The sequence below is a fragment of the Neofelis nebulosa genome, chromosome 18 (genome assembly GCF_028018385.1).
Source record: "Neofelis nebulosa isolate mNeoNeb1 chromosome 18, mNeoNeb1.pri, whole genome shotgun sequence".
Lineage (NCBI taxonomy): Eukaryota > Metazoa > Chordata > Mammalia > Carnivora > Felidae > Neofelis > Neofelis nebulosa.
The window spans coordinates 31,187,612-31,200,659 of record NC_080799.1 but is presented as its reverse complement, the minus strand read 5'-3'; the positions used below and the strand labels follow the sequence as shown (position 1 = coordinate 31,200,659).

The window sequence follows — 13,048 nt, the reverse complement described above, 5'->3', positions numbered from 1 at the left end:
CCTCAGGTAGAGAATCACACACCCTTGACTGCTGAACCAACATTTATGAAAAGGCACACCCAGGTATTTGCCTACTTACCTTGATTTCCAGCCATTCCCTTTTTCAAGAGATGGCAAATGCATAGGGTAGAAAACAGAATGCAAATCACTGTCCAAGCAGTTGATTCCTTTCCCCTGCTAAATACCCAGACTCTGGGCCTCTGCTGCTTTATCCCAGTCCAGACGCCCCTCTTAACCCAGGAACTGAGACCTGGGGGGATTGTTTGTCTCTATTTACTCATAATTAACCAAAGCATGCATTTGCAGCTTATCAGTTTTCAAATGCAAGTAAATATAGCAACCAATCTCCCACCCCATGAATATTTCATTTTGGAGATTACTGCATAAATATTGTATTTGGATATTATGGTCTGGGACATCACATTAAAATTGCAAGACGATGCTATTCTCCCACATAATGGAACACAAAATTAAAAGGCTGGCCTATGGAAAGAAAACTTTTGCATGTCCTCAACACCTGAATTTTGTTTCTTTCTTTCTCTGGGTGAGTTAGTCTTGGCTACCACATAAGTTCTTGTGGAAGTTACCTAAAATTCAAAGGTTTAAGCAGGGTTAAGTGTCTGCAATTTAATATTATTATATAATTAGCACCAGACAGAGCTGAGGTAGGATTTTATTTTCCTAAACTCAGGCGCTTCCTTTAATGGACGCAGTTAGAGCCGAGTTTTGTGTCAGTGGAGTGATACGGTAAGTATATTGGAAAACCTTCGAGTGACTCCCAGAGAGAACGTGGCTTTGCTGACAGCGTGGATTTGCACTTGGAAACGTGTTAGGAAGGATACCTGGGAGGGATACCTGGGTCTTCTGGTTGGCTTGTATCCTCTGTGTGTCTGTGGAAAATTTGTCAGCCTTCTCTGGGATCCCATGTATCTGTCTGGAATGCCTCCCCACCCCCTCTTCCTGGATATAACAGAGTGACTTAGAGAATGTCACAGCTGGGAAGTACCTTATGATTACCTAACCCATATGACTGATGGCCCATGTGCTGGCTTCAAGGCTAGGGATATGTTTTATTTAATCAGAGCACCTTTTTTTTTTTTTAAATGAATTTGAGTGCTTTTCAAAAACTGCCTTCTCTACTTTGCTGACTCCACCAACCCTGTGGTCTTCTACCCAGCCTGCCTCAGATGCTTCCATTATCCGTCTGACTCCTGTAGGCATTTAATATTACAATCCAGACCTAGCCCAACTTTGGTCATCACTTTCCAAAGTCATGTTACCAAAAGGGAAACTAAGACTCAGGGTCATCACTTTCCAAAGTCACTCAACTCGTTACTGGTAGAGCTGCACCACCATGTAGATGGAAAGCACATTTCAGCAGAATAAGTCAGCGACATAAAGAAGATGTGGTTTATATATACAATGGAGTACTACTCAGCAATGAGAAACAATTAAATATTGCCATTTGCAACAACATGGATGGAACTGGAGGGTATTATGCTAAGTGAAGTCAGAGAAGACAGATATCATAATGTTTTTGCTCATATGTGGAATTTGAGAAACTTAACAGAAGACAGGGGGAAGAGAAGGGGAAAAAATACTTTCAAACAGAGACAGAGGCAAACCATAAGAGACTCTTAAATACAGAGAACAAACTGAGGGTTGATGGTGGGAGGAGAGGGGGAAATGGGTGACAGGCATTGAGGAGGGCACTGGTTGGGACAAGCACTGGGTGTTGTATGTAAACGATGCATCATGGGAATCTACACCCTAGGCCAAGAGCACATTGCACACATGGTATGTTAGCTAACTTGGCAATAAATTATATTAAAAAATGAAGTCATCAACATTTTTAATACAGTCATCAGTTTTGCTAAGAATTCAGTGGATTACTGAATGCTGAATTACTGATCATGATGCTCAGTGAGTGACCAGTATCTATGGGCAGGTTCTCTCCTTAAGCAGGAGGAAAGTACTAGGGATATGGATTTATTAGTGAGGTTCCACACACTTCCTTCCAGTGGATGCTAGTGGATTTGGGAGGACACACTGGGAGGGATTCTTTGTAGAATTCAGCACGTCCAGCACAATGGAACTATCTGCAGCTTTTATACCCTGAAGTCTGGGCATCACGGTAGATCTTTCCCGAGTCACTGCCTTGCACTGTCCTAGGAACTGTGAGGAAAGCAGAAAGGGAGGAATCCAGAGTCAGTTCTAATGATAAATAGCATCTACCTGGTGGGGGACTGGTAACTCTAATCTGAAGACATGCAGGTTCAAAGGCCTCTAAGACACATGATGGAGGTGCAGACTGGCATAGTGGAAGAGGGGTATATATGTGCCACGTCCATGGCTATCTGCTTTCTCTAGGGACTGAGATGATTCACATCCATCATGGTAGTGATAAAAGTTTAAGTTGTTCAGGAATGTATAGGACTTTTTCAACGGCAAATGACAGAATCCCATTTCAAAATGCCCTAAGCACGTTACTGAGGAGTCCGGGTGAGTCAGGCACAGTGGGATCCAGGGTCTCAAGCATAGTCATCAAGACTGTCCCTCCCTCTCTCTTTCCCTCCCTCCCTCCCCCTCTCCCCCTCTCTCTTTCCCTTCCTCTCTCTGTTTTCTGTGTTACCTCCACTGTCAAACAACCTTTGTACTCATGGTGACAGGATGGCTGCCAGCTGCTTTAGGCTTACATTCTCTCAGCTGAAAATGCCATTGAAGAGCCCTCCTTCCCAGCAGATCCAGCAAAAATCCGGGGCCCAATCTCAGAGTTAGCTTGAGTTACTCACCCATCCCTGAATCAGTTATGGCAGCCAGGCAGATGGAATACTCTGACCAGGCTGGGTCGTGTCACCACCGCTTGGTGCTGGGGGTGGGGTGCAAACCCAAGTTAAGTGAGAGTTAAAGATAGGTGGCTGTCCAAAGTAAAATCAAGGTGTGGTTCTCAGAAGAATGAGGAGTGGATGCTGGGTAGACAGAAACACAGGATGAAGCCTTGGAAACATTATTGTTGGTAGAGAAAGCCAGACCCAAAGAGGCCACATATTGTATGTGTGAATCTGTATGAAATGTCCAGAGTTGGTAAATCCATAGATACAGAAAGCAGATTGATAGTTGCTAGGGGTTAGAAGGAAGGCAGACATGGAGTGACTACTTATAGGTATAGGATGTCCTTTGGGAGTGCTTAAATATTTTGAGACTACGTGGGTGACAGTTGCACAGCATGGTCAATGTATTAATGCCATTGAATTACGTGCTTTAAAATGGTTGATTTTATGTTGTATGAGCTGGAGAAGCAGCAAAGCCCCTGGGTTAGGAGACTATAGTTAGGAGATTATAGGTCCTAGTGAGACAGCACCCTGAGGAACAGCAACATCCTTCCCTCTCCCTTCCCCGCACCAGGCCAGCACAGTGCCTGGCACACAGCAGGTGTGGGTCTCCTACTGCAAAGGAACTGAGGGTTCACGTCAGAAGGCTTGGTTCTAGTTTGGCCCACCTTCCCAACACATCCGTTTCGCTAGCTCTTTGATCTTTGGTTTCTGCATCTACAAAACAGGAAGTGCCAATTCTGCTCTGCCCACCTTGCAAATCCTAAATATGTATACACTCCAGAGCAGGAGTTCTTAATCTGGGGTTCTCCGATAGAATTCTAGGGGCCCACAACTTTGGCTGGGAAGAAAGTGATCTTTATTTTCACTGAACTCTAATTGAAATCCAGCTAAATGGAGGTAACAAACCACAACGGTATTCGCGGTAACTGTAAGGAATCACGTATTTTGATATCACTGTGATTGATGCGTATACCTCTAAGTATCATTTATGCTCCCCTCTTTTGCAAAATTACAACAGTTGTTAGACCTGCCACAAGAGCTTGCTATCTCATGTGTTACAAAAGAAACACACACAAATTTGGTGTTTTGAAAAATATTTTGTAATCCTGTCTTTCTTGTGTGAATCTAAAACCATATGAATTACATCATAACTGGGGTTTTTGTAATATTTTTAATACTATATATTTAAGGTATGCCTTTAAGAGCATTATTCCAAGATGAGCATCCATAAGCTGTATTCACCAAAGTGCTAAGGCATTCATGGCATGAAAAGGCGATTTCAAAAGTTCCGTAGGGAAGAAGTGGTTATAACAGATGATTGTTGCCATCTACTTGTAGTGGGCAAGCCCCCTAAACCTTCTAAGCTTCAGCATCCTCACCCATAAAATGGGAATATTGACAGTGCTTACCTCATGGGGACATAGGGACCTGTCTCACTTGTGTAGATCAAGTGGCAAACTACACACAGAGCCCCTGGCTCAGTACTTAGCACACAGTAGCAGTGCCTGGGTAGCTCGGTCAGTTAAGTGTCCGACTCTTAGTTTCAGCTCAGTTTGTGATCTCACAGTTCATGAGTTTGAGCCCCACATCGGCTCTGTACTGACAGCGTGGAGCCTGCTTGAGATTCTCTCTCTCCCTCTCTCTCTCTCTCTCTCTCTCTCTCTCTCTCTCTCTCTCTCTGCCTCTTGCCCCACTTGTTCTCTCCCTCTCTCTCAAATAAATAAACATTAAAAAAAATACTTGGCACACAGTAAGTGTCAGTACATGCTTTTATTGACATGACTGTGCTATTTCATTTGGATTCTGTGCACCTCTGGGCTAAGGGCTACTTTGGCTTTCACAGGTTCATCCGAAAACAGGGTCTGGACCGACTCTTCCTGGAGTGTGACGCCCACATGTGGCGCCTAGGGGACCGGCGAATCCCAGAGGGCATTGCTGTGGATGGAGGCTCGGATTGGTTCTTGCTGAACCGGAAGTTTGTGGAGTATGTGACGTTCTCCACAGATGATCTGGTGACCAAAATGAAGCAATTTTACTCCTATACCCTGCTTCCTGCTGAGGTGAGTGTCTAGGGAAAAGTTCCTCAGCAAGGTAAGAGCCAGCTCTAGCCTTTGGAACAAAGCAGATGCTGAATTTTTGCCGAAGGTTTTGCAAAGCAATGCTGGGTCCAATACATAGTCCTGCAAACATCCAGAAGAAGTTGGAGAACTGCATCTGCCACCAGGGTCCTTGCTGTCATAACCGGCCTCTGGTATGGAATAGACAGGCATACAACACGGCCACTAGCAGTCCACACAGCATATTTGTGCAAAGTAGAAAAGGCAGCTCTTCCTTAAGACACTTGGCTCCCATTGGTCGTAAAATCATCACAATATACTGATTTTGATAGAACAAGACCCTTCACTGCCATTTTCCAGAAAACTTAAAAAAAAAAAAATTGAAACCTCTCAGATGGACAGTGTTGATGGTGTCCCACTAGGGTTGTGCAGTGTGTAACCCTCACAACTGTATATGCCGGCTCTTTCAGGACACACCCACATCAACTTTTGAGAGATCCTCTACAGTCATCAATCATGTAATAACCACTTTTTCAACATGAAGAATCCCTTTTTCAATATTGAGGGTTTTTTTTTTAATTTTTTTAATCATATCATGATAGACATTAGTGTTGGCCTCATCGGTCACAATAGAAATTCCAGTGATCTCAAAGACAAAGAGCCAGGGCTTCTGCTGGACCTGTACTAGCCCCTGCATTGACAGCCATTGGGACTCAACATTTCCTGACAGCTTCTGGAAGCTCCAGGGAGCCTGTCACCACTTTTCAGACCTCAGTGAGGGGAAGGTGTCTTAGTTCAGACTGCTATAACAAAATACAATAGACTAGGTGGCTTTTAAACGACAAAAATGTACTTGTCACGGTTCTGGAGGCTGGAAGTCTGAGATTGGGGTGTCAGAATGGTCAGGTTCTAGCAAGGGCCCTTTTCTGGGTTGCAGTTTACATACTGACAGTTTTCATTGTGCTCAATCCCAGAAGGGGCATGGGAGCTCTCTGGGGTCCCTTTTATCAGGGCACTAATACCATTCATGAGGGCTCCACCCTCCTGGCCTAATCACCTCCCAAAGGCCCCTACCTCCTAACACCATCACATTGTGGGGCTAGGATTTCAACCTATGGATTTTGGAGGAGATGCAAACATGCAGCCCATTTCAGAAGCCTGGTTGTGTACAATTGCAGCCTGTTCTGAAACAGTGCCAGCTCCATCTGAAAATGGCGGGGGGGAGGGTGGACACAGTTCTGAATGTTGCCAGCAGCCTTCTTATCAGACCTGACTGGGGGGTTCTCGATTCAGCTCTCTGGCCTCCAGTTCCCTTTCCTCCTAATTTCTGACTTCAGGAAACTCCAGAGCTGGTTGCCCTTCTGTTGAGCCCATGACACCTCTCGTGAGTGGTCTACCATTTCTTCCTGGCTGTGCCTCAGGCTCAGGCTGTGTGTCTAGGTCAGACAAGACAACGTATCTCATTTGATGGTTTCCACATCCCTCACCAACATCTGGAGCAGTGCCAAGCTGATAGGGTTGACTGCCCACGTCACTCCAGAGGGATGATGGGCTTGTCATCACTGGGCCAGGTTTTACTATTCTGCACACACATTAGGTAATCAGCTTTTAATCCTTTTTCAGCGAAAATCACCTTTTCTCTCAATGTCGATAACCTCCTCATCCATTATCTTCGGGGAATTTCTGTATCATTATGAAAGGACATAGGGTAATTGGTAATTGGGAACTTCTCCCCACTGTTTGATGGAGAATATGTGCCTCTGTGGGCTTGTAGACAATTTAAGCTTAAAATCCAGGTTCATGGGCATATGTCATTTAGCAGCACAGGGCAGCTGGAGTTCGTGGGTGGAGCCTCATTTTGCCCATCCCCCGTTTGAGAAGGGACTGTTTGGAGGCTCTGGTTGTTTTAATCAAGATGCCGTTCATGATGCTGGCTCTATCTCAACCCCGCCCCAGCACACACAGGCACTTAACACTCCAGGATCCATACCTTGCCCTCCCTCCTCCCAGACCACCTCTAGGAAAACAGTTTAGAGTAAATCTAAAGGCTGAGCTATAAATTTATTAGAGGCAGACATGTGTACCCCAACATCTTCCCCCTAGGGAGCAGAGAGCAGGGAGAATGTATCTGCCTGGTATCTGGGGTTGTTATAAAACAGTGTCCAAACAGAAGTCTGCCTGTCTGTCTGTCTGTCTCTCCCTCCCTCTCCCTCCCTCCCTCCCTCCCTCCCTCCCTCCCTCCCTGTCCCTCCTCCCCCCTCCTCTCTCTCCTCTCTCTGGTCTCTTTCTTCACTCTCAGTATTGCTTCCTTCTCAGATTCCTAGGAGAGGTTGGCCAAGAGTTATTGGATTACAAGAAACTAATGGAGCCTGTTTCAGCACCATGGACAGCGAGCAGCCCTGCCCCACCCCTCCCTGTGTTGTAGCCACACCCGTGTGGCTGAGGCAGGAGGAGGGGGGCCTGGGACTGAAACATCCCTGAATCTGGCTTCTTTTACCAAGGGGTGAAATTCTAGAGCATCAGTCCTTGTTCTCTAGATATCTCAGACAGGAATCCCCTTGGTTTCAGATCTGACTATTTGCAAAGCAGGAGGCCTTTTGGCCCAAGGTTTTCTGGAAAATTGTCACCACGTTTCCTCTGGTACCCATGAGTTGACATAACCTGAGGGACTTTTCCTCTCTGCCGGGCAGACAGAGATGTCGTGAACAATAGGAAACGTCTTGCAATCAGATTGTAGACTGCTGGGGAAAGACAGTTTAGAGAAACACTCAGAGCGTTAGACTTGCAAACAGAATGAAGCCACTTGGACAAAACATCCTGTGTAGCCTGAATTGGACCAAGCTGGCAGCTGACCCCATTTGCAGAGAGACCCAATGAGTGTCCAGGAGAGGGGAGTCCCTGCGCAGTCAGGTGGTCCTGGAGGAAGGGAGGCCCCACCACCACCACCTCAGCCCACTCGAGGGAGGCTGGAGGAGGTCTCAGGCTGGTCCCTGTCTCCCCGCAGTCCTTCTTCCACACCGTCCTGGAGAACAGCCCCCACTGCGACACCATGGTGGACAACAACCTGCGCATCACCAACTGGAACCGCAAGCTGGGCTGTAAGTGCCAGTACAAGCACATCGTGGACTGGTGCGGCTGCTCCCCCAACGACTTCAAGCCACAGGATTTCCACCGCTTCCAGGTGAGCCCACCGGGGCCCCTGCCAGCCCCTGGCCCACACCCTCCCGGCACACGTCCACAGGCCTCTGAGGCCGGGCCTGCGAGTCTTCTCATCTTGCGGTTTCCAGACCTGGGTGTCCATAGTAACAGTGACAGCATCAACTGTGGCCACCGGGTTTTGATCACTTACCCCCTAGGCCACAACAGTTTTAGCCACTTGGCCTGTATTGACTCATGAACCCCACATCAACCTTGTGTGACACATAGAGAGTGTATTATTGGCTTTTTAAACAAAATTTTTAATGTTTGGTTATTTTTGAGGGGGGAGGGGAGGGGCAGAGAGAGAGACAGAGGGAGACCCAGAATCCAAAGCAGGCCCCAGGCTCTGGCCCGACAGCGGACTCAAACCCATGACCAGCAAGATCATGACCTGAGCCGAAGTCAGACGCTTGACTGAGCCACCCAGGCATCCCAAGATAATATTATCAGTAATCTATTTTAGAGATAGAGAAACTGAGGCATAGAAAGGTAAAAAAAACTCGAGGTCCCATAGGGCTATGTATGTTTCCAAATCCATTTCTCTCTACTGCTTTTCAGTTAGAATCCCCTGAAATATTCAGTAAAAATACACTTCTGGGTTCCAAGTTGAGTGTACCCAGGGCAGAGTTTCTCAACCTCAGCCCTCTGAACATGGTAGCTGGATAGTTCTCTGTTGTGGGGCGCTGTCCTGTGCGTTGTTGGGTGTGAGTCTGCATCCTTGGGTTCCAGCCGCTAGATCTAGCCACACACTCCAGTTAGGAAAACCAAAAATGTCTTCAGACATCGCCAAATGTCCTCTGGGGGCAAACTCACCCCCACTTGAGAATTTCTAATCTCTGTTGAGGTCCAGGAATTTTTATTTTGATGTGTTACACTCTGGAGAATCCTGATGAGCAGTCAGGTTTGCAAAACACCGCGCTCTCTGAACCCGAAGAAGTCAGAAGAGGTAGAAACGTTACTGCCGTTACAGTGTCTCGGCACAGCCAAGCGACTTACGGTTCTGGGGGGAGCAGTGGCAGGGGGTCATAAATGCTCCATCGGCTTCCATGAGCCCCAAGGATGCTTGGCGCCCAGACTTCTTTTGGATGGCAGCCTCCTTCCGTCCTGTGTGAGTGCCCATCCCGCTCCCGCCTCACCCCCCTCACCATGCCCTGGCACCTGCTGCTGAGAGGGCGAGCAGAATGCTACAGAGTGGTTAAACACATCACTCTGAGGTCACCACATGGATATGGTGTGCTTCTTCCCCAACCACTAACACAGAGGGAGTGCAGGTGGGTAACCCGAGCTGAGGCGCCCCCACAGACTCACTCTGACACATAATAGAACCATCCATGGGAGGACATGGCCACCCCCACCCGAGTGGAGCTTCTAGTCTCTTAGCAGGCTCCTCAGCGTGTGGTCCAGGGAGCTGGCCTAAGCATCACCAGGGAGCTGTTAGAAGGCTGCAATCTCCACTGCTCCAGCTGGCCTGGGGCAGAATCTGCACATAAATAAGATTCCCAGGTAGAGGAGGAGGCTATTTATGCTTGAGAAGCACAGGAGTAGGAATCTGTCCCATACCAGGCGCTGTGCCAGGACCTCTGTGGGCCTTGGCTTCACTGGGGTAGGCAGCATCCCCATTGTGCACGTGGGGAAACTGAGGCACAGAGGGGCTAACTTCATTGTCCGTGGACACAGAGTGGAGTGGCAGGGCTGGAGGTCCCTCCTGGATGCCTCCAGCTGCAGACCTGGGCCTTTTCCATCAAACCCCACTGCCACCCTGGTTTTGTGTCCACACGGGTGCAGAACACACAAAGGGTTCCGTCTCATTATTTGGATTTCCTCAAGGTGCCCACCTAACATTTTTCACCTCTGTAAGCGGTTGCTGCAATAAGTATTCTTTTAGGCCTGTTTTTGGTGGCAGATTAAGAGCTACCCAGGGACCTCTTCAAACCCATGTTAATTTAGGTATGAACTTGGGTGACATTTAACTCCTTTGTCCATGGAGAAAGGATCCACTGAGCAGAAAGAAGGTTGCAGGGGAAATAGATGACCTATTCAAAAGGAAAAAAAAAAAGATTCCCCCTTTTGTAGAGGACCAACTATTTGCTTCAATGCCAAGGACCTTCATCATTTAGAGCAAATGGCCACGGCAGTTGGTGGGAGCGCTGCCCCTGGTGGTGGCATCTGCGTTCCAGCCCCAGCCTCCCAGGAACATCGTGGTCTCTGGTAAAGACGAGCTAACACAGAGACCTCGCACGTGCTCACAGCTATTCCTCTCACAGTAAACAGAGATCAAGAATATCCCCCAACATCTAGAGTCTAAGAAACTGCTGCCTGTAAGGAACTTAGAGTTCTTGTTCAAAGAAGAGTGATAAATATAGAAACGTGCCCTTTTAGAAGATACAGCTGTGAATAAAGAATCACAAGCAGACGAGGGAGGCTGCCGGCCTCTGAGTCCATTCTCTGCCTCGAGAACATGAAGGTCTAGAAGCCCCTCGTAGCAAGCTTCGGGGAGTAGTGATAATAGTCACATAATAATAGCTAACACCATGTGCCAGACTCTGTGCTTAGTATGTATTTTATTATACCCATTTAAAGGATGAGAAAGCTAAAGCCCTGAGTGATTTGCCTAAAGACATAGTTAGAAGTAGCAGTGTAAGGATTTGACCCCAAGTGGTCTCCTTTCAGCACTAACTGTAAGGTAACTGAACTGAACTTCCCCCCCACCCCCCCAGAGAGAGTGAGAATACTATTAAATACTGTCCGTGAACCGCCACAGGGTTCATGAAGCCGAGAAGCGAGGGGATCTTCAGAATAATACCAAGGATGTTTGTTTTCGGGAGCTTCCAGCTTACCCAGCAGCCCAGTCCTAGGATGGCATAGTGGAAAGAGCTTGGGCTTGAGAGTCCTGCAGCCGTGTGAGTTTGTATATGAGCTCAGTTTCCTTCTGTGTCAAATGAAACTCATAATCCCTGCTTTGCAGAGTTGCGGATTCGAGGTGGTGATAAAACGCAGCATTCGGTGTACATAGTATGTGCTCGGTGTTTTTTATGGTCATTGGTGCTATTAACCCACTGCAGTGAAAACACTGTTAGACCCAGTTTAAGGTCAGTAATAACACTAGACCATTAGCTCCTCAAGGGAGGGCTAGGTTTTGTTTCCACAGTCCTAGATGGGGGTCACCAAACTACACCCCCTGAGCTAAATCCAGCACACTGCTTGCTTTTGTAAATAAAGTTTTTTTGGAAAACAGCCACACCCATTGACCACAGCTGCATTTACTATGTGGCTGCTTTCACACTATGACAGAAGAGTTGAGTAGTTGCAAAGCTGGAAATAGTTACTATGGCCCTTTGTTGATCCCTGCCCAGATATTAGTATAAGACCCAGTAGGTCACAGCGGGCTCAGAATTTTCCTTCTTTATCCTCAACCCTGGATCTTCATCTTGGCTTTGCCATTAGCTTGCTGTATGGCCTTAGATAAGTCCCTTTCCCTCTCTGGACCTCAGTTTCCTTGAAAACCTGGTTTACATACGTGGTCTGTTAATACTGCATCATGGTCACCTGGGAAGCTTCTTGGCCTCCAGATTCCTAAACCTCATCTCCAGAGATGTTGAGTCTGTAGGCCTGGGGATGGACCCCAGAATCTGAATTTTTTAAAAAATGTTCAATTGACTGTGGTATTTAGCCCAGTCAGGCACCATTTACCTTACCCTGGAGTCTTATAAAAGTATCACCCCAAAAACCTGTTAAGAATGTAGATTCCTAAGTCTCACTCCCACAGATTGTTCTGATCAGTACCTCTCGGAGTTCCTTGTGAGTCTGTAAATCAGCTGCAGTGCCCAGGAGGCAGTAGGGAGTAGTGGAGACTATAGCGAGCTGAAGAGGATATGCCCATCTAAAGGGACAGCTGCTTTTCAGCCTTTTTATTTTTTATTTTAGAGTGGGCACATAGGGAAGAGGGGGAAGAGGGAGAGAGAGAATCCCAAGCAGGCTCCACGCTCAGTGCAGCCTGATGCGGGGCTCGATCCCAAGACCCTGGGATCATGACCTGAGCCGAAATCAAGAGTCGGACACTTAACTGACTGGGCCCCCCAGGCGCCCCCTTGCTCTCCAGCTTTAAGCAGTCATTCCCATGTAGGAACAGGGGCCTGGATGTTGCTAGATGTATTTCTGTTTAAAGGAAAGCTAAAAGTTGTTTCTGTGAACTCTTGTACTTTTTAAATATTGCCAGCTAATTCAATTTTAAAACACTCTGCTGGACGACTAAAATATATCTGTAGGCTATATTTGCCCCAGACCTTCAGCTAAATGATTCCTGAGATCCATCTCAGCTATAAACATCTAGGACGTCATTTATTTAACAGACATTTAAATGATGCTTACTCTGTGCCCATCGTTGCTTTAAATGCTCTCCAAATATTAACTCATTCAGTCCTAACACACTTCTGAGGATCTCCACTTTACGGATAGGGAAACTGAGGACAGAGAGGTTAGAAAGTGTCAGAGCTGGGATGTGGATCCAGACAGGGTGGCTTGCCGAGCCCTGCTCCCCAAACCCCCACTCCCTCCCCCATCCCACTCCCTGACACTGCTTTTTTTATCCCATGAGCACAGCAGACAGCCAGGCCCACCTTCTTTGCCCGAAAATTCGAAGCCGTGGTGAATCAGGAAATCATCGGGCAGCTGGACTATTACCTGTACGGGAACTACCCCGCGGGCACCCCGGGCCTCCGCTCCTACTGGGAAAACGTGTATGATGAGCCAGATGGTACCCACAGCCTGAGCGACGTGGCACTCACCTTGTATCACTCCTTTGCCCGCCTGGGCCTCCGACGGGCTGAGTCGTCGCTGCACGTGGAGGGGGAGAACAGCTGCCGGTGAGCCCATGGGTGGGGAGAATCCTCCCGGGTGCAGGAGGGGCGGGCGGCACAGCACCAAAAGGGGGCGCTGCGTGGGGACCTGCACCTCTCTGGG

General features: G+C 47.6%; 1 protein-coding gene across 2 annotated transcripts in view; it reads left to right on the top strand.

Annotated features, from left to right (window-relative positions):
• The window catches only part of XYLT1 (xylosyltransferase 1), a 312,721-nt gene that overhangs the window by 274,861 nt on the left and 24,812 nt on the right, over positions 1-13,048 (top strand). For both annotated transcript variants that reach the window (XM_058709985.1, XM_058709986.1), the window contains exons 7-9: positions 4,678-4,894; positions 7,896-8,072; positions 12,689-12,951. In XM_058709985.1, the coding sequence (XP_058565968.1) occupies positions 4,678-4,894; positions 7,896-8,072; positions 12,689-12,951 (657 nt within the window). The remainder of the gene's footprint in view (positions 1-4,677; positions 4,895-7,895; positions 8,073-12,688; positions 12,952-13,048) is intronic.